The 19,673-nt window shown below is 56.8% G+C and overlaps 2 protein-coding genes across 2 annotated transcripts; one reads left to right on the top strand and one right to left on the bottom strand.

Annotated features, from left to right (window-relative positions):
• Positions 1-89: 89 nt before the first annotated feature.
• ATP13A1 (ATPase 13A1) lies at positions 90-14,970 on the bottom strand. The gene is made up of 26 exons (XM_061480032.1): positions 14,638-14,970; positions 13,698-13,787; positions 13,258-13,448; positions 12,875-12,947; positions 12,423-12,578; positions 12,208-12,277; positions 11,471-11,577; positions 10,763-10,892; positions 9,857-9,912; positions 9,153-9,279; positions 8,776-8,913; positions 8,214-8,334; positions 7,469-7,626; positions 6,512-6,687; positions 5,782-5,892; positions 5,218-5,343; positions 4,888-4,996; positions 4,266-4,465; positions 3,770-3,866; positions 3,236-3,417; positions 2,847-2,961; positions 2,442-2,638; positions 1,624-1,766; positions 1,109-1,220; positions 777-920; positions 90-468 (listed from the first exon to the last, which is right to left on the bottom strand). Exons 1-26 carry the CDS (start codon positions 14,968-14,970, stop codon positions 358-360), a joined length of 3,573 nt encoding a protein of 1,190 aa, XP_061336016.1. The 3' UTR covers positions 90-357.
• A 56-nt stretch (positions 14,971-15,026) lies between these two features.
• CHCHD5 (coiled-coil-helix-coiled-coil-helix domain containing 5) lies at positions 15,027-17,806 on the top strand. The gene is made up of 4 exons (XM_061480036.1): positions 15,027-15,084; positions 16,053-16,193; positions 16,287-16,438; positions 17,770-17,806. Coding segments are annotated over exons 1-3 (294 nt in total). The 5' UTR covers positions 15,027-15,082; the 3' UTR covers position 16,438; positions 17,770-17,806.
• The last annotated feature ends 1,867 nt before the right edge of the window (positions 17,807-19,673 follow it).

The raw sequence follows: 19,673 nt of genomic DNA on the forward strand, positions 1-19,673 counted from the left end.
GTGATGGGGGAGAATTCCTGCCCCTCATCAACGTTGTCTCTCAACCACCCTAACTGTTTCTGCCTCACAAAGCAAAGTCCCAAACGCCCTTCAAAATACATCAATTCTCATTTTAGTTACCAAACGCTGTAAACGGCTCCTCAAACGTCAGGGCAGTAAAAACCTCCCGAGAGGGCCTGGAACCAGGGAAGAAGCCACCTCCTGGGGCACAGAGGTGCTTTCCACAGCCTTTGGCAGGAAGTTTCCCCCACGCCAGTCTCTGACCGGGCTCAGAGTTACGGTCCAAAAGGATGCGGGGTGATGGAAGACGGCCCCTGGGTGCTGCCCTTGCTGGGCACGAGGCCCTGGGTGTCCAGCTCAGGAAGGCACTTTGAGCTTTGCACTCCCCAGCAGAAACTGAAGGATTCGGTCCACTACCAAAGCAAGGAAGAAGTCTGCCAGCAGCACCTCCGTGATCACCACCTTGAACTGGGAGAGCAGACACAACCTGTCAGTCCTGCTCCCTTCCTTCCCCTCTGCTCCCGATGCGCTATGGCAGCACTAGAGCTTGAGCTCCTTCCCTCATGGGTTGAATGGAGAAGCTGGGGCTGCCCCATCCCTGGCAGTGCTCAAGGCCAGGTTGGATGGGGCTTGGAGCAAGCTGCTCTAGTGGAAGGTGTCCCTGCCCATGGCAGGGGTTGGAACTGGGTGATCTTAAGGTCCTTTCCAACCCACACCATTCCATGCTCCTATGAAACCCCCTCCGGCATTCCCAGCAGGGAATGCTGCCTGCTCACCTCCGTGGGGATTTCGACCAAGCCAAACTGCTCATTGAATTCCGGTGAAGAACCCGTGAGGAGACCAACAATGGCGAGTCCAGAAAGGAGGATGCTCCACAGTAAAGGCTTGTTCTCCCGGAGGCTTTCCATGAAGGGATGGCCCTGGAACACAGCAAGGAGAACCTGTGAGCAGAGGCGATGCTGGACAGGGGCAAAAAGAGAGTTTTTCCCCCTGCAGTGCACTGACAGAAGGGAGTTTGCCATTCGAGGACATCTGGGTTGGATTATTGCACCTTCATGCCAAGGTCACTTCTCTGGTGCTGCCAAGACACAACTTAAACATGGCTTGCCTTGTAGTTGATAGCAAAGGTGGCCATCTGCATCGCCATGGACATGATGTAGACAGTGCTGTTCACCAGGCTGGGCTCAAACTCCTTGTAGAGATCCACAAACTCCTCCTGTCTGAAAGAGAAGGAAGCTGGGGGTCAGGGACCAGGCCACAGGGGAGGAATCCCCACCTTGGACCTGCTGCTCACGCTGTGTGTGCAGCCCAGTGTATGAGGGGGTCTCCTTGACCAACCAACACCCCCAAGTCCTTCTCCTCAGGGCTGCTCTCAAGAATCCCACCATTCCTTATCACAAAAAGTGGGAAAAAAAATCCCAGTTTCGTGTGGGTTTCGGAAGAAGCTTCCCAGTATCCCACCTCATCGGTGTGATTCCCCTCTCCACATGTAGCAGACACTGGAATTGCCACGTAGCATGGACCAGATTCCCACTTGCTCCAGCACATCCTTGCCCTGCCAAAGGCCTCTCCCCACCTTCCTGCCTGGCAGGAAGCAGAGGGAACATCCCTCAAGGCACGCACCTGGCGTCGCTGCGGGCCTGGGCGCCGCGGTACAGGTACACGAGGCTGAGGAAGTGCACCAGGAACTGCAGCAGCACTGTCAGAACCGTGTAGAGGTTGAAGATGTTTGGCAATGGGCGCTCCTTGGACAGGGTCTTCAAGGGCTGGGAGAGGAAAGCAAAAGGGGCTGGGTGGTTTCCACCGTTCCCAGGTGGTTTTCCAGCAGAATCCAACCCACGTTTGCCTTCCTCAGCAAACACCAGCAAGAGGCACCCCCAGGGCTCAGCTGGTGCAAGGAACAAGCTCATCTGGGCCACTGAACCATGTTACTCATCGCCCTCTTCCTCCTGAGCAAAGCCTGATCCCTCCATCAAGCACTGGCCTCTGGAATCCAGGGGGACAAAACCCTTTAAACAGCTTTGGGTAACGCTGAGAGCACAGGATCCCTCCAGAGGCACCTGGACAGGCTGGAGAGCTGGGCCCATGCAAACCTCATGGAGTTCAGCAAGGCCAAAGGCAAGGTCCTGCCCTTGGGCTGGGGTGATCCCTATGAGAGGCGAAGCTGTGCCTGCCCCATCCTTGGCAGTGTTCAAGGCCAGGTTGGACACAGGGGCTGCTCTAGTGGAAAGAGTCCCTGCCCACGGCAGGGGGTTGGAACTGGATGAGCTTTCAGGTCCCTTCAAGCTGGGATTCTATAGCCCCATAGAATCTGCTCCCAGACCAGGCAGACCCCAGCCTGTGCTGCACCCCTGCGCTGTGCCTACGTGGGTACAAGACCTTCCCCTCGTCCTTGATGGGACTGACACCAACCAGCCACTGCCCCACCACCCTGCCCTTACCTTCGACCTGGAGATGAAGAGGAAGCAGCCGGCCAGCAGCAGACCCTGCAGAGTGGCCTGGAAGTCACTGAACTTCACCCCTTCCAAGTAGAGGACGCTCTGGCTGTAAGCAAGGATCAGGGCGTTCAGGGCAAGGATCTTGAACATTTGGAGCGTTGTCACGAGCGTGCAACGACCTTGCTTGATCACGTGGCAGACTGAGGAGCAAGAGGAAGAAGCAGTGTTTGCAAACACAGCAGGGCCTGGGGCTCTTGCCCTCAGTCCTCTCCCTTTCTGAAGCCCTCGCTGTGTGAGGAACCCCTGCAGGTGCCATGGGACCAGGGGGGTTTCTCCCCACCCCACCGCCTCCTGGCTTTTGCTTCTTACATTGGAGACCCAAAGGCTCAGGTCCCACCGGGCACTTACTGCATTGAATGGAAGAGAGCTTGGAGGTGAAGGGGGCTGCGATGCTGGCGTCGCCCAGCTTCACGACGGGCACACGTTCCTCTTCCAGATCCTTCAGGACCTGACTGATCCGCTCCTGCAGCCCGGGAAGAGAAAGGGATAAAGGCACATGGCTCATTCCCACAACCTGGCTCCAGGGTGATCCTGCGCTGGCCCTCTCCCACAGCCCTGCTCTAAGGGGAGGCCTTGAAGCCTTCCTGCTTGTGGCATTGACCAAAGAGCAACGGGGATTCTGGGTGCAAGCACAGGAAAGCTGCTCTTTTCCCGGTACATCCTCCCACTTCCACGATTAGCACTAAATCAGAGCAGGAACAAAGAGCACGGATCCCTTCATCATTGTCGTTACCAACCCTCTGCATGGCCAGCTGCTCCTCTCTTTGGGACATGACTCTGTGCTTGGCCCCACGGGAGGTGGGTTTCACCACCCCACTGCCCACGGACGGCAGAGCAGCCTTCCCATCACAGGCTCCATCCCGAGCTCTCTTCCTCCGCTCGGGCAGCTTCTCGGGAGCGTTTCCCAGCAGGGCCACTCCTGTAGGAGCACAAAGACAGGAGCTGCAGGGGAAGAGCTCTGCAATCCCTGTGCCAGGAAAGCATTTGCACACAGCAGGAATCCCAGCTGGCTTTAGGTGGGCAGGCTCCAGGGACACCAGAGGTTACACTTGAAGGGAAGCTTAGGGGTGGGGGAAGAATCTTCCAGGGCAAGGTGTGTGAATTCCTGCTGGTGCACACGGTGGGTACCCCACTAGCACACACATCCTGCCTGACACCCATTTCTGTTGTGGGTCAGGCTGATTCCAGCCCTCAGAACACCAAGGAAAGGAAGCAGAGACGGGTTGTGTTGCTTGCCAAGGGGCGCACACGAATCCTGCTCTCACACTCACCCACATCCGCATGCTTCAGAGCTCCCACGTCGTTGGTGCCATCCCCACACATCAGAGTGACATAGCCCAGGCTCTTCAGAGCAGTGATCACAAACTCCTGCACACAGGAAGGCACAGTGAGGGCTGGCACCTGCACGTGCTCCTGTGCTGCTCTCTGGCCTATGAGTCTTGGCCAAGTGCTTGTGTTCTGCAGCAATGGGATACCCTCAGCCGGGCTCTAAAGGCTTCCTGTGCAGGTTGTGATTCAGGAATGCAGAGCTACAGCTGGCCAATGGGTTCAGAGCTCTTTAGGATAACAACAGCTGAGCTCTGGCTCTTGCTGGCTTGAGCATCAGCAGAGGTGATGGAGCTTGGAGACAGCTGCTCCAGTGGAAGGTGTCCCTGCCCATGGCAAGGGGCTGGAGCTGGAGGAGCTTTAAGGTCCCTCCAACCCAACCCATTCCATGCTGCTATGATCTACATGGCTCTCTGCTAAGAACCCTCCTAAACCTCTCACCTTCTGCTTTGGCACCACTCTGGCAAACACCTGGATGTGAGGGATGAGCTTGAGCAGCTGCTGCCTGTTCACAGACTGCAGATGAGAGAGACCTTCCCCAGTCACACACAGGTCGTACCGCTGGGTCAGCTCTTGCAAAGACATTGGGAAGATGGGGAGCAAGACAGCCCCATCGATGGATTGCCACTGCCAGCTGGAGCCTGGAAAGAGAAGGGCAAGCTTGGCATGAGCATGCTTGAGGTACCCAGCTGGGAGAAATGCTCCCGACACTGCCCCTGGTGTGTGCAGCCCCATCAAGGGACATGGGCTTCCCTTTCCCTTCCAGCTTCCCTGGGCGGCCTCTGAGCCTGCAGAGCAAGGAGGGCTTTAAGCTGCTCTTCCTTTGGTTATTTTGTGCTCCAGTGGCTTGGTTTGGGAGCTGGCAGAGGGATGTATGCAGCCTGCTCAGCACTCCAAGCCAGAGAAGAGCAGGGCGAAGGACAGAGGGTTATTTAGGCTTCTGGAAAGTGAGGGACTCCCACTGCAGCATCAAGCAGCCGTGCTAACAGCTCCAGTGCCCTGGGCACTGCTTTGCCTCTCGTCCTCCCCACGAAAGCAGAGTTTGCTGCATGGGCTCTGTTACCTTTGCTCCCAGGAGGCTGCAGGATGAGGGTGTGCTCCTTCTGCAGGAAGTGCAGCTCCCGGGCCACGTGGCAGGCAGTCAGGGGGTTGTCTCCTGTTATCATCACTACCTGAGGGGAAAGCATGAGAGACACCAGTCAGCTCTGGGCAGGCAAAGGGCACTTCAAGACACATCTCCCTTCCATTGGAAATGCTTCTGGATACCAGTGACATTCCCTATGAGAGGCAGCCCTGGGCAGCAGCCTGCAGAAAGGCCAGGAACAAGGCTTCCATGGTGAAATTCCCCCATCCCCGTGGCTATGGGTAAGGCTGGAATGCTGCCGACACTTACGTGGTGGGATGCATTCTGGATCTCCCTGATGACAGACTTGGAGTCAGCTTTGAGAGGACAGGAAACCACGATGAATCCCACAAACCTCAGATCACATTCCAGAGCTTCACGCTTCATCTCTCGTACCTGCCAAAGCAAAGCAGGGAGCTGAGCGTTTCCTGCTGCGTTCCTGCTTTCCAGTGCGTGCTTCCCTGCAATCAAAGCAGCGCTAGAAACACGAGTGCTCTGGGATCATGGAATCACAGCATGGTTTGGGTTGGAAGGGACCTCTGAGCATCTTCATGGACCCCTCTGGATTTGCTCCAACAGCTCCACATCCCTCTTGTGCTGTTGCGACTGCACTGCTTTGTCTCACCAAAGCCCAGCAGAGAGGGAGAATCCCTCCCTCCCTCAATAACACAAAGGAATTCCAAGCTGGGAGCACGACCTTCCCAGAAGGGCCCACACTGTAAACCCAACGCTGCAGCCGTGGGCAAGCACATCTCAAAAGAGACCCCCTTCCCCATCCCTGCTCACACCAACTCTGTTCCCTTTAGCAAGAGCTCCACTTCAAGGCCAAAATACCTGCTGGTGAGTGAGGTGCCCCAGTTCCTTGTAGCCAAGGGCCAGCACTCTTGCCCCCTCATGTGAGATTTCCGTGTGGACAGCATGGTAGTTGCTTGGGCACTGAGACAGCTTGAGGGGGAGGAACCATCACATTAATGCAGTTGCAAACACAATTCAGCAGCATGTTTCAGCATTTCACATTCAGTCTGCAGCCAGGGGCAAAGAGGCACCTTCAGGAGGGTCCTCCCCCAGCAAGGGCAGAAAAGGAGACCCCCCTGATCTGTTCTCAGGGCCAGGAATGCATGAAGTGAGCTATTAGATCTCACTGGGATTAGGCTGAAACTCCCCAGTGGAGGCTGTTTCCAGGCACTGAGCATGAAATCCCTGGCATTCACGTTCCAGACTAAAGGGACAAGCACATAGAACCATGGAATGGGTTGGGTTGGAAAGGAGCTGAAGATCATCCAGTTCCAACCCCCTGCCATGGGCAGGGACACCTCACACTAGACCACAGGACCCAAGGCTCTGTCTTGAACACTGCCAGGGATGGAGCATCCACCACTTCTCTGGGCACCCTGTGCCAGTGTCCCAGCACCCTCCCAGGGCAGAACTTCCTTATCTCCAAGCTGAACTTCCCTGTTTCAGTCTGAACCCATCACCCCTTGTCCTATGGCTGCAGTCCCTGATGAAGGTCCCTCTCTGGCATCCTCAGGTACTGGAAGCTGCTAGAGCAGCTCCTTGCTCTCACCATTGTGTGCAGCGTCTCAGGGGCCCCTTTCACAGCTGCAATGTAACAGAGCTCAGTGGAGCCGATCTTCTCGTAGGACGCCAGCACAGACATTCTCTTCAGGGCACTGGCAAAATGAAAGCGCTGGTGAATTTTCAGTCCCTGAGTTTTAATACTCCTGGAGAAAACTTTCTCATCTGGAAACAAAGAGATCAGGAAATCCTGAAAGGTTTCTCGCTATGGAAAGCAACGTCCCTCCCTTTGGCTCTCCCTTCACTCACCCCCATCATACAAACGCCCTCTCTTTAGCTACAAGCCCCCCCCGAGCTGGAAATGCTTGTGCTGACAAGGAAGGGACATACAGGCTCAGAAGACCTGTGTGCATAGCTATGAACAGAGCGGGCTGGAGGTGCCATTTCTAACACCCATCACTTTAAACCTCTTGTCCTATCCCTGCAGTCCCTGTTACCATCATCACAGGTCAACATCCAGAAGCAAAACCCCCAACGGCACGGGTTGCAGTTGGAAGTGTGCACAACGCTGCTGGAAGGTTTCTACCTCTGTGTGGGACAGACATGAAAGCAGAGCACAAAGCCTCTGGAGAAAGCCCCAGGCCATGCTGGAGCCCACACTGTTGTGTTCTCACTCCTGCAAGCCCCGCTACTCGTGCCCCGATTTGATGGCATCCTCATCCTGCATTCTCTGCAGGCCTGAAAGCAGGCTTCTGCCATTCAGTGTCCCTCAGATGTGCAGCACAAGGATTTCCACCTCCCTAAGCCACACTTCCTGGGATCACAGCAGATGGAATTCACTCCTTGCAGAAAGCTGGCATGAGACATTGGAAACCTCCAGACTAGCTAATGTCATGCTCAGAACTGACAAAACCAGCGTTACCATCAACATCTCCCTCCCACAACCCAGAGCCTGTGGAAAACCAGGGCTCAGGCAGGTGTGCAAGGAGCTGGAAGCAGGTTTTACCTTTGGTCAGGGTCCAGTCCACAGCCATCAGCATGGCCTTCTCCAATGGATCACCCACCAGTGTCCCATCATCCAGCTGCACCAGCGAGTGACACGTGGCGATGGCTCGGTGGGTTTCTACAGGGATGTCAGATACGGGGGTCACTTCTTTCCCATCCCTGCAGCACAAAGGCATCAGGTTAACAGAGCCATTCAAAACCCCTGGAATCTTCCCCAGCCCCAAATTCCTGCTCTAACAGAGTGGAGCTTCTCACAGGGACATCAAAGCCGCAGGAAACCTGGCACTGACTCAACTGCAACAGTGCCCAAGCCCAGCATTTCTGCCACTCCTCCAAAGCCAGCTCCATTCAAGCAGAACACTTGAAGCAGAGGCACAAACTAACACGCTGAAGTAGCTGTAGAATCAAAGGACTCGGATGCCTCACTGCTGCAGCATCCAGCCTTCAAGAGCACTTCATCGTGGCAGTGGAATGAGAAGGCAGGATGCTGCCGTAAGGAGAAGCAGTGAACATCTCATGGGCTAAAAACCCCATGAGAGAATTCCCTCCCCACCATTAAACACACAAGGTCTGAGCCCACAGCCCTTGCCAGAGACCAACCCCCTCTCCTGCCAGTTCAACCCAATTCCTCCCGTCTCCGAATCCCTGATCATCTTCTCTTCCTCACCGGGATGGGATTACGCTTCGAGGAGCTCCCAAAGCCCAGAGGACAGCAAACCACACAACAACCCCTTCCCAGGGCCTACCTGAGCCCAGCCACCCCCCTCACTACGAGGTGGTCACTGGTCAGGGTGCCAGTCTTGTCAAAGCAGCAAACTTGGACTTTGCCTGCGAAGGGGATGCGGAAGGGCTCCGTGCAGTACACGTCTAGGAGAGAGGAGAGGGAATGCTGTGAGACAGCAGCTACAGCGAAGCCAGGCCAGGATGCTCGGTGCCTTTAATGAAGCCATCAAAGCCAGAGCATCAACACGGTGCTCTGACAGGCTTAATGAACCTCAAACTCCCCACTCTGTGGCCTTTGAAACCAGACCAGACACCAGGTCCTAGCAGTGCTGTGTTCCACCAGTCCCTATTCCATAGAGAGGAACCAGCTCAGTTACGGAGCAAGCAGCTCTCTCCTACACCTGACTTAGACCCCACTTCACAACGTGAGGGGTTTAAACCTCCTCACATCCACCAGCTCCAACCCCCCCCCCACTGGCACTGAGCGGAAACTGAGGCCTCTCCAGTAGCTTCACAGCAAGACTCCCCCAGTTCCAGACACGAGACAGCCCTAGTTTTGCTCCTATGCTTCGGCTTGGTACTTACAGAGCTTGGCCAAGGCAATGAGGGAGGTGTTGACAGCCAGAGAGAGCTCAATGGGAAGCTCAGGAGGAACCACTGAGGTCAGTATTAAGGTACACTCCAGGAAGAGCTTGTAGCGGTTCCTGCTGGGATCCTTGGTGCCTGTGGAATGAGATGGGAGAGCTGCATTCCTGCTCCTCCTCAGCCTGTGTGCCCCACAGAACTAAGGTGAGTAGCACAAAGAAGCTCACCTACCTAGGAAGGGCTGTGGGAGGGCAAGAAAAGCATCCAGAATGCAGTGTGGGCCCCTACACTGCCCAACCCAGCTATTGTATTGTATCCCACAAGCTTTGGTACAAGTCCTGGGGAAGAGACCTGGAAGAGGCAAGAAGAAAGCTCACCTTCAATCCAGACGTATGCTGCAGCAGCAATGGCAAAGACCAGCAGGAACAGGATGAAAATGAAGGTCTCTAAGTTATTGGCTGTCACTCTCTTCACCCCAAAGAGGATTGTACGGAGCAATTTCCCCTGAGAAGAACAGCCTTCAGTGCAAGAAGCCACCTCTGCAGCATGCAGTACTTGGTTAAAAAGATGCATGAAACCCCAGTTTGGAATCACACTCTGGTGATTTGGTGCCAGAGCCTGAAAGCGATTCCCATTCCTGTGACCCTCTCAACAAGCAGCAGCCAGGTCACCCCTCATCAATCTGTTCCAAAGCCCCAAACTCCTTGCTAAGCCATTTTAAGTTGATTTCTTTGAAGCAGCCTTTGATTTTCAATTGAAAAGGCTTCCCATCTCTACAAACACACTCAAATGGGCCTTGGCCAACACTCTCCTCACAGGAACAGGAGCTGTAGCATACACATAGTGCAACCAGGAGCCCTGAATCCCAACTTCTGCATCAAACACCAGACTACTTATTTAACACACAGAGAAGAGACCAGCCTTATACCTTCCTCTTCCACACAAACAAGTCATTTCAATGCCCAGAGTTCTGTTTTCCCCACTGCTCTACTTCCTCAGGGCTTCCTTACAGAGAAGCACTGAATGACAGCACCAGCATCACGGGCAAAGACAGAGGTGAGGAGGCACGTCCACATCTTACCTGAGACGTGTTGAAGCCGGTCCTCAGGGCATATGCCACGCACCCGTTATCCACAGCTGCAACAGGAATGAAGAGAGTCAGCTCAGAGGGAAGCTTGGACAGGCTTACTGCAGGCAGAACGCACGTGAAGCTGCCCCCTCCTCTCACAACAGACACAGCTGAATAGATCACAGCAGTCTAAGAATCCAAGTGAATCCTGAGTGCCAAGGTCGAGGCGACCGACTCAATGAGACCCTCCAATGTGGAATGATTTGGGTTGGAAAGGACCTTAAGACCATCCAGTTCCAACCCCCTGCTATGGGCAGGGACCCCTTCCACTAGAGCAGCTTGCTCCAAGCCCCTGCGTCCAACCTGGCCTTGAGCACTGCTGGGGATGGGGCAGCCACAGCTTCTCTGGGCACCCTGTGCCAGCGCCTCAGCACCCTCCCAGGGAAGAGCTTCTGCCTTATCTCCAACCTGAACTTGCCCTGTTTCAGTGTGAACCCGTTCCCCCATGTCCCATCACTGCAGTCCCTGATGAAGAGCCCCTCTCCAGCATCCTTGTAGCCCCCTTCAGACACTGGAAGCTGCTCTGAGGTCTTCAGGCAGCTTCTCTTCTCCAGCCCCAGCGTTCTCAGCCTGGCTCCATATGGGAACTGCTCCAGGCCCTGCTCATCCCTGTGGCCTTGCTCCAACAGCTCCATGTCCTTCTTACGCTGAGGACACCAGAACTGGATGCAGCATCCAAGTGGGCTCTCAAGAGAGCAGAGCAGAGGGGCAGGATCACCTCCAAGACCTTCTGCTCATCTCCTATGGATGCAGCCCAGGACACGATGGTTTCTGGCCTTGTTGTACCCAGTAGTTGTATCAAGCCATTTAACATAAACCTGGGAGACCCTGGCAGAAGGAATGTGTGCAGGTACCTACGTTTCAGTCCCGTGCTGGCTTTCTGGGGTGGGATGTGCTGCACCACTTTGGTTCCCCCAAATATGATGTGCAATCGAGCATCTGTCTGCATGTCCAAGATGTGCTCGGGGCTGAGATCCTCCACGGGCTCCTGCAGGACAAAGTTCAGGCTCAGAACCACTGCATTACACTTACAGATACTCTTTCTGTTCTTATCCCATGTAAGGTAAGCTTTGCTTCAACCAAAGGTGGCCTGAAGTGAATCTAGACCTCAACCATTCTGCTCCTGATGCTGGGTTTAGAGCCTGGCATCTGTGGAAACGCGGGTTTTGGGGGACTACTTGCCCCCTGGTGCCCTGAATTCAGCAAGGAAGGCTCTGCAAGCATGACTTCATCTTGAAGTCACCCACTGGCACAGGAAGAAGGAAGAGGTAGGGGTTTGCAGTGCTTCACGCTTGTTCCTCCTCCCACCTCTACCCAGCCCAAGGAATCCAGACTAGGGAATGTGTGGGAAGGTGATGCCATGCTCCAGGAGTTCAGCCCCAAAGGCTGGAGTCAGTGCCAGACAAAACAGACACTTCTGTTTCTCATTTACCAGACACCATCCATCACTGCCGGGGAGCAGATACCAACCACAGCAGGTTGCTCAGGGCACAGCCAAGCTTTGCAGTGGCTGGAATGTTTTCCCCTTTCCCAAGCGAGGAGCATGGGGGGGGACATCTCACAGACCTTCATCTGTGGCACGGATTCTCCTGTCAGCATAGCTTCATCTACAATGCACCTTCCCCGCAGCAGCAGCACATCACAGGGCACCAGGTTCTCGTGAGGAGATCGCCCTGGAATGAACACATCAGAAGTGAGAAGAAGCTCCAAGGCACAAGATGTGCCTTGGGCTGTCTGGCTCTGCTTCAGTTTAGCTCCCAACCTCCCACATCATGCACCCACGCCGCAGTGCTGGCAGCCAAAAGGGTTGGAACAGGATGAGGCCTCTAGCAAGACCACGGAAGTTGGAAGTACATCACCCACTTCTCCCTGTCATCCAGGCTTCAAAGCCTGGGATTACATCCCAGGGTAATGCAGCCTTCAAAGGGAGAGCAGGTTAAGAGAGAGCTTCCCATTCCTCTTCCCACTCTAGGAAGAGCTTGTGTCCCAGGAGGACAAGGGCCATGAAGATGCTCTGAGGGCTGGAGCAGCTCTGCTCTGGACACAGGCTGGGTTCAGCCTGGAGAAGAGAAGGCTCCAGGAGACCTTAGAGCAGATTCCAGTGCCTAAAGGGCTTGGAGCAACCTGCTCTAGTGGAAAGTGTCCCTGCCCATGGCAGGGGGTTGGACGTGGAGGAGCTTTAAGGTCCTTTCCGACCTGGACCAGTCTGGAATTCTGGGAATCTGAGGCTGCACACTGCATCCCGCTGGAAGGAACCCGATCTGAGAGCAGCTTTTGGTTGCAACCATCATGCACATCCTTACCAATGGAGACAATATCCCCTGGGATGATCTCGTCACTGCAAATGGGGCGCCACTTACGGTTCCTGTAAACCTGCAGGGACAAGAAAGCACCTTGAGGAGCTCTGCACCCTTCAGAAAGGGATGAGAGGAAAAAAGGTGGGGAGGGGGGTAAAGGAACAACAAATAAGCTAAAAGACAGCAAGAATTCCGTGCCCATCCTGTGTGCTTTCCATCACCTGGATCATGTACGGCTTGTTGCCCATCTTCCGGATCTCAGACATGTTCCTCATCTGCTGCTGGACCAGAGAAGCTTCAAATGCAACCAACATGGAGAGGGTGAACACGCTGTAATACCAGTACTCATCCAGGCACCACAAGCCCACACAGAACACCTGCAGAAGAACAGAACGCTCAAGTTGGTCTCATCCCACTCCGAAACCAAAAGCCTCCCAGTTCCAGGAATTCTTTCTGGAGCTAACTTGAACCACGTTTCATTGCAGGGGGCCACAAAACCCGAGGACCACGGGAAGTCATTAGGGGGAGGCACTTTCTGAAGGCCAATCAAAGTTACAGTGCAAGCATAGCATCTTCTCCTGGGTTTAGGAAGCTGCCAGCTGATTTATGGCTCTCAAGGCAGGAACTGAAAGGACTTCTCCCGTTTCCTAGCAGGGACAAGCTGGTTTGTTACCTGGAAAACGAAGAAGGGAGCTGTAGCCCTTTCTTTAAAGAGTTCCAGGAACTCCGGCACCACCATCTCAGCCCTGGGAAAGAACGGAATCCGTCTGAACCTCAGCATTCCACACCCTCAGCACAAGCCCAGCCCAGAAGCCACCTGCAGGCTCCATCACAGTCAGCAGCTCCCTCTTTTCAATGACGTTGGTGCGGGGAGATGCAGTTAATCTCCATCTCAAGCCCACCCTTGAGGAAACCCTTTGGGCTGATGTCCTTAAAGGAACTGGGAGTGCTGGGAGGAAGTGAAACTTAAAGCCCCAGGAACAGCACCGTGGTTCAAGGCTGTTGGTCCTGACTGGGATACCCTGACAAGGAGAGCTCTGTGCTTGGAAAACTTACTTGTTTGTCCCATATTTCTTCTCAGCTGCTCGGATATCTTTGTCTTCCTGATAGCCTCGGGCATTCTGGTAGTAACAAAGGGGATGTTCCACAGGGAAAGCGACAGGGAGGAACTGCTTCTTGCCATCCAGCTCATAGGAGTATTTGATTTTTTGGAATTCAAAGGAAAGAGCCTCCTGCCCATCCTCCCCCTGCAGAGATGGGGGAGAAAACCCAAAGTGAACACCAAAGGCTTCGCTCCACACAGAACCTGATGAAGGAAAGGCATCCCAATCCCTGAAGCATCTCCCGATTGTATGACTCTGCTGTATGGCCAGGGAACACTGTGGATCCCTTCATCCCCCCCCCAGGTGATTTCTGACCAAGAGCTTCAGTTAGAAGCCCCTAAAGCTGCAGCTGACAGCACCACGCAGCAGCTCCTGCGCTCAGCACGTCCTCACCTGGTCTCTGTGCAGTGGCACCAGTTCCACCGAGCCGTTGTTTGGGGTTGGCACAACTTTGGCCAGCGTGGCTTTCTTCGGGCAAGGTTCCTGCAACACAAGCAAGAGACGCTTCAGAAAGCACATCCCAGAGCCCGGAATTCAATGGGCTGGGAGGAATCCTCCCTTCGAGACGCCAGGGGCATCCCAGAATGGTTTGGGTGGGAAGGGACCTTAAAGCTCATCTGGTTCCAGCCCCCTGCCATGGGCAGGGACACCTTCCACTGGAGCAGCTGGCTCCAACCTGGCCTTGAACAGGGATGGTTCATCCAAACCCTCTCCATTCAACCCATCCCAGTGTCCCACCACCCCACAGGGAAGAGCTTGTGCCTAAGATCCCATCTCCACCTCCCCTCTGGCAAGTTAAAGCCATTCCCCTTATCCTGCCCCTCCATCCCTCATCCCAAGCCCCTCTCCAGGTTTCCTGCAGCCCCTTCAGGCACTGGAGCTGCTCTCAGGTCTCCCCTTCAGGACCCTTCTCTTCTCCAGGCTGCCCCAGCCCAGCTCTCTCAGCCTGGCTCCAGAGCAGGGATGCTCCATCCCTCCCAGCACCTCCACGGCCTCACTCCAACAGCTCCACATCCCTCTGGCACCATCGCCCTGCTGCTGGAATCAACGACATCCCAACGCTCCCAGCCCTGGATAAACCCAACACGCTTCACTCGGGGCACCTGCCAGCAGGACCCAGCCCCAACAGCGCCTGCAAACAGCACCCAGCCCTGCTCCAAGGGCGCAGCAGAGGCACCGGGCCGTGCCCTGAGCTCCCCGCACGGCGCTGGGGCACCGCTGCTCACCCGCACATCTCCTTCCCCCCGGCCCGAGCCCCGTTAACGGCAGGAACGCTTCCCCGCTCCCCTGCAGAGCCTCCCCACGGGGAGCAGGAGCGCGCAGGGGGCCTCACCCGGACGCAGGTGAGGGCGCAGTGAGCGTGCACCGACCACAGCCCCGACAGCGCCGTCAGCAGATGGAGCACGCCGATGGCGGCGAGCGCCAGCAACGCGGCCTCCGGGGCAGCGGGGCCGGGGCCTCCGGGCCTCGGGCCTCCCTCATCCTCCTCCGCCGCCGCCGCCGCCTCGCCGCCCCACGCGGCCCACACGCGCGGCCCCCACAGCCAGAGCCAGGCCGGGTAGAGGCCGGCCACGAAGGGCAGCACGGTGCCGTGCAGCAGCCGCGGCCGCCGCCGGTACAACGTTACCGACGAGACCAGCTCGTCCCCGGGGCCGGCCGCCGCCATCTTCCGACCGACACGGAGAGAGCGACCCGGTGCTTGTGCTTGTACTTGTACTTCCGCTTCCGCTTCCGCCGCGCATGCGCGCTGCGGCACGGCCGGCTGGAGCGGCGGAGGGATGTGAGTGGTGGGGAGGTGTGGGGTGGGATGGGGATCGGGATGGGGATGGGGATAGGGATTGGGATGGGGATCGGGATGGGGACCGGGATCGGGATGGGGACCGGGATCGGGATTGGGATTGGGATGGGGATGGGGATTGGGATGGGGATGGGGACCGGGATAGGGACCGGGATGGGGATTGGGATCGGGACGGGGATGGGGATAGGGATGGGGATCGGGATAGGGATGGGGACAGGGATAGGGATGGGGACAGGGATAGGGATGGGGATGGGGACCGGGATGGGGATTGGGATGGGGATGGGGATCGGGATGGGGATGGGGATAGGGACCGGAATGGGGATGGGGATAGGGATCGGGATAGGGATTGGGATGGGGATCGGGACAGGGATTGGGATGGGGATCGGGGCGGGGATCTGGATTGGGACAGGGATCGGGATAGGGATTGGGACAGGGATCGGGATAGGGATTGGGACCGGGATAGGAATTGGGATAGGGACCGGGATAGAGATTGGGATCGGAATAGGGATTGGGATAGGGACCGGGATCGGGATCGGGACCGGGACAGGGACAGGGATAGGGATCGGGATCGCGATAGGGACCGGGATCGGGATCGGATCTAGAACCGGAACTAGAGTCGGAATCTAGTCCGGGGCTGGGTCCGGGACCGGGGCCGGGGCCAGGATCGGGTCTGGGTGCGGGACCGGGGCCGAGGCTCTGTTTGGGCCGGGGCCGGGATCGGGTCTGGGTCTGGGTCTGGGTCTGGGTGCGGGACCGGGGCCGAGGCTCTGTTTGGGCCGGGTCTGGGGCCGGGACCGGGGCCTTCTTTGGGCCGGGTCTGGGCCTGGAGCAGGGGCTCGGGCTGTGCTCGGGGCCCTGTTTGGGCCTGGCCTGGGGCCTGGAGCCTGGAGGCGGGTCCGGAGCGGGGCCTGTCCCGCTGTCCCCGCCGTCACGGCTCCGCGTCCCCGCAGGGAGGCGGCCCTGGAGATCACGGCTCGCTACTGCCGCTCGGAGCTGGAGCAGTACGGGCGGTGCGTGGCCGCCAGCCCGGCCTCCTGGCAGCGCGACTGTCACCGGCTGCGCCTGAGCATGTCCCGCTGCGCCGCCGGGCAGTGAGTGCGGGCACGGGGCCGGGTTTGGGCCGGGGGGGAGCCCCGCTTGCTCCGGGCTCCGCGGAGCTCAGGACCCCCCCCTGCCGCCCGCAGCCCCATCGTGCAGCGCATCCGGCAGGACTGCGCCGAGCCCTTCGCTGCCTTCGAGCAGTGCCTGCGGGAGAACCAGGCGGCAGTGGTGAAGTGCAGCGAGCACGTCAACGCCTTCCTGCTGTGTGCAGACAAGGTGAAGGTCTCCACGTGAGGTGGGTGCTGGGCTGCAGAGCGGGGTCCGCAGCTCTCAGTCCTTGGTGCTTGGGGGCTGCTGGGTGAAACAGGGGGAGCAGAACCCATAGAGCATGTCAGTGCCTTCCTCTCTGTGTCATCTCCACGTGAGGTGGGTGCTGAGCTGCAGAGCGGGGTCCGCAGCTCTCAGTCCTTGGTGCTTGGGGGCTGCTGGGTGAAACAGGGGCAGTAGAACCCATAGAGCACGTCAACGCCTTCCTCTCTGTGTCATCTCCATGTGAGGTGGGTGCTGAGCTGCAGAGCAGGGTCTGGGGCTCTCAGTCCTTGGGGGCTGCTGGGTGAAACAGGGGCAGTAGAACCCATAGAGCACGTCAACGCCTTCCTGCTGTGTGCTGTCTCCACATGAGGTGGGTGCTGAGCTGCAGAGCGGGGTCCGCAGCTCTCAGTCCTTGGTGCTTGGGGGCTGCTGGGTGAAACAGGGGCAGTAGAACCCATAGAGCACGTCAGTGCCTTCCTCTCTGTGTCATCTCCACATGAGGTGGGTGCTGAGCTGCAGAGCAGGGTCTGGGGCTCTCAGTCCTTGGGGGCTGCTGGGTGAAACAGGGGCAGTAGAACCCATAGAGCACGTCAACGCCTTCCTCTCTGTGTCATCTCCATGTGAGGTGGGTGCTGAGCTGCAGAGCAGGGTCTGGGGCTCTCAGTCCTTGGGGGCTGCTGGGTGAAACAGGGGCAGTAGAACCCATAGAGCACGTCAGTGCCTTCCTGCTCTGTGCTGTCTCCATGTGAGGTGGGTGCTGAGCTGCAGAGCAGGGTCTGGGGCTCTCAGTCCTTGGGGGCTGCTGGGTGAAACAGGGGCAGTAGAACCCATAGAGCACGTCAATGCCTTGCTGCTGTGTGCTGTCTCCACGTGAGGTGGGTGCTGAGCTGCAGAGCAGGGGTCTGGAGCGCTCAGTCCTTGGTGCTTGGGGGCTGCTGGGTTAAACAGGGGCAGTAGAACCCATAGAGGCCTGGAATGGGTTGGGTTGGAAGGGACCTTAAAGCTACTCCAGCTCCAACCCCCTGCCATGGGCAGGGGCACCTTCCATTAGAGCAGCTTGCTCCAACCTGGCCTTGAACGCCGCGAGGGATGAAGCATCCAAACCCACACTGTTCAACCCATCCCAGTGTCCCACCACCCTTATGGGGAAGAACTTGACATCTAACCTACCATGGAAAAGCATTAAAGCAAATAACATGTTACTGAGCACCCAGAAATCACCTCCCGTGGTCATGGGCTGTGATCTGCTGCGGTGCTGCATCCACACGGAGCCGACCTGATGCTTTTATTTGTGCTCTTTGTGTTTTTCCACAGGGGAGCCCTGGAAGCAGAATTCATCTTGAGGAGTGAATGAGAAGTCTTTGTGTGCTCTGGACTCTGGTGCTGCTGCTGGGTTGGGTTGGTTGAGCCCCTCTGAAGAGCAAGGTGCAGCTCTGCAAGGTGGGATTCTCAGTTGGGGGCACGCTGGGCTTGGCTCCAGCAGCCAGCTGGACCCTGACTGGGATTGTCACGATACAAGGGTGCTGCTAACGATGGGGTTTGCTTGCTGAGTTGCCTCTAAAAGCTTGATAAGTAAATGAATGACAGAACTGGGGTGAAGCGACACCAAAGGATCAGCTGCGACCTGCAGATGGCCTTGAATAGGAACCCAAAGCAGAAATCAGCCCTTCTCTCTTTCTCTGCAGCCTGTCTTCTCCAACACTTTGCTCATTCAGCACAGTGTTTTCCTGCATCCCAATAAAAGAACAAAACCCTCCTTTCTGACATCCAAAGCCAGGTCTGGCTTTATCCCACTGATGACGGAAGCTGGATACCGGGCTGTTTGCTTGGCTTATAAAGGTTGGCTTGAGCCACTTGGAAACACCCTGTGCAGCTCCCCGGCTGGGGGGATGCTGTGAGGGGCTGGAGCCCGGCTCTCCTCCTGGTTTAGAACAGCAGAGGGAGTCTTCCCGCAGCAGAGAGGGCAGAAACCTGCTGATGGGAGAGCACTGCCTGCCCTAGCAACAGCACAACGCGGCTTCCTGTGCAGGGGAGCAGAGCCCAGCTCTAAGGAGAGCTGGTTTCTGGGCTGTAACTGGTGGGGAAGAAGAGACAAGGAGCGATAGATGGTGTCATGATGAGTGGGGTGACCTGGTGAGTGCTTCTGTGCAGGGAGACCTTTGGGCTCACCAGTATAAGAAGGACATGGAGCTGTTGGAGGAAGTCCAGAGGAGGCCATGGAGATGCCCCAGGGTAGTGGAGCAGCTCTGCTCTGGAGCCAGGCTGAGGGAGCTGGGCTGGGTCAGCCTGGAGAAGAGAAGGCTCCTGAAGGGGAGCCCTTAGAGCAGCTCCAATGTCCCTTCAAGCGGGCAGAGAATCTCTGCCAGCAAAGGTTTAAACCGTTGGGAACAAGGTTCAAGGAAGGAGAAATGAGTTTCTGTGCCTTGGTCACACAACTGCAGCTCCAGAGGAACATCTCTGGAGTAGGAGCTTGGTCTGCCAGAGCAGAGCCATGGAAGAGGTGTGCAGGGAGCAGATGACCCCCAGAAACAGCAGCAGCCTCCTTCTCTGGACGTAGCAGCCCAGCTTTGCTGGGTTTGTGAGGTGGGGTTTGTACCTCTAAGAGAGGGTGAGGCCTGGAACTTGGCTTTGCCCTGCTTCCCAGCAGTTCATACCCATTAATCCTCGGTGGTGGTTCAGCCAGGCGTTACGTCCAAGTGTTCCCTTTGAGCCTCTTGGTGGCTGGCAAGCATCGCTGGGCCTTCTCCAGCTCCACACACAGCTTTAACTCCTTTGGGGAGAGGGACAGCAGGTTGAAGTCGATGGGGTCCAGCTTCTAGCAGAGCCCCAGTCACAAAGTCAGCTCTTTGGCTCGCAGTGGCCATGGGAACATCCAAAGATGCTGGGCTCCCGTCTGCAAACATCTGCACAAACATCAGGAAGCTCTTGGCTGCCTTTTAGCAGCTGCTGGGGGGGGAGCTTGAGACCTAAAGAGCTGCTTTATGGTGGGCAAAGGCAAGCAGGAAAGGAGGAGGACACGGGGGTTGGAGGCAGCACCCCGTGGGTCAGGAGGGGCTGGGGTGTGAATAGCTTTATTAAGGATGCAGTTGGTGGGAGCGAGGGTGCTTTGCGTGGTGTTGACACTGTATTGAAATGTCAGGCTGGCAGCACAAAAGCCATTTTTCATTAGGTTTAAGGTGCACCGGGGCCCCTCTTAAGCCCAGTTCTGCCTGAGCCAC

The sequence above is a fragment of the Pezoporus flaviventris genome, unplaced genomic scaffold (assembly GCF_033815535.1).
Source record: "Pezoporus flaviventris isolate CSIRO_AGI_PZ_B2104156 unplaced genomic scaffold, CSIRO_AGI_Pfla_v1 ptg000165l, whole genome shotgun sequence".
Taxonomy (NCBI): Eukaryota; Metazoa; Chordata; class Aves; order Psittaciformes; family Psittacidae; genus Pezoporus; species Pezoporus flaviventris.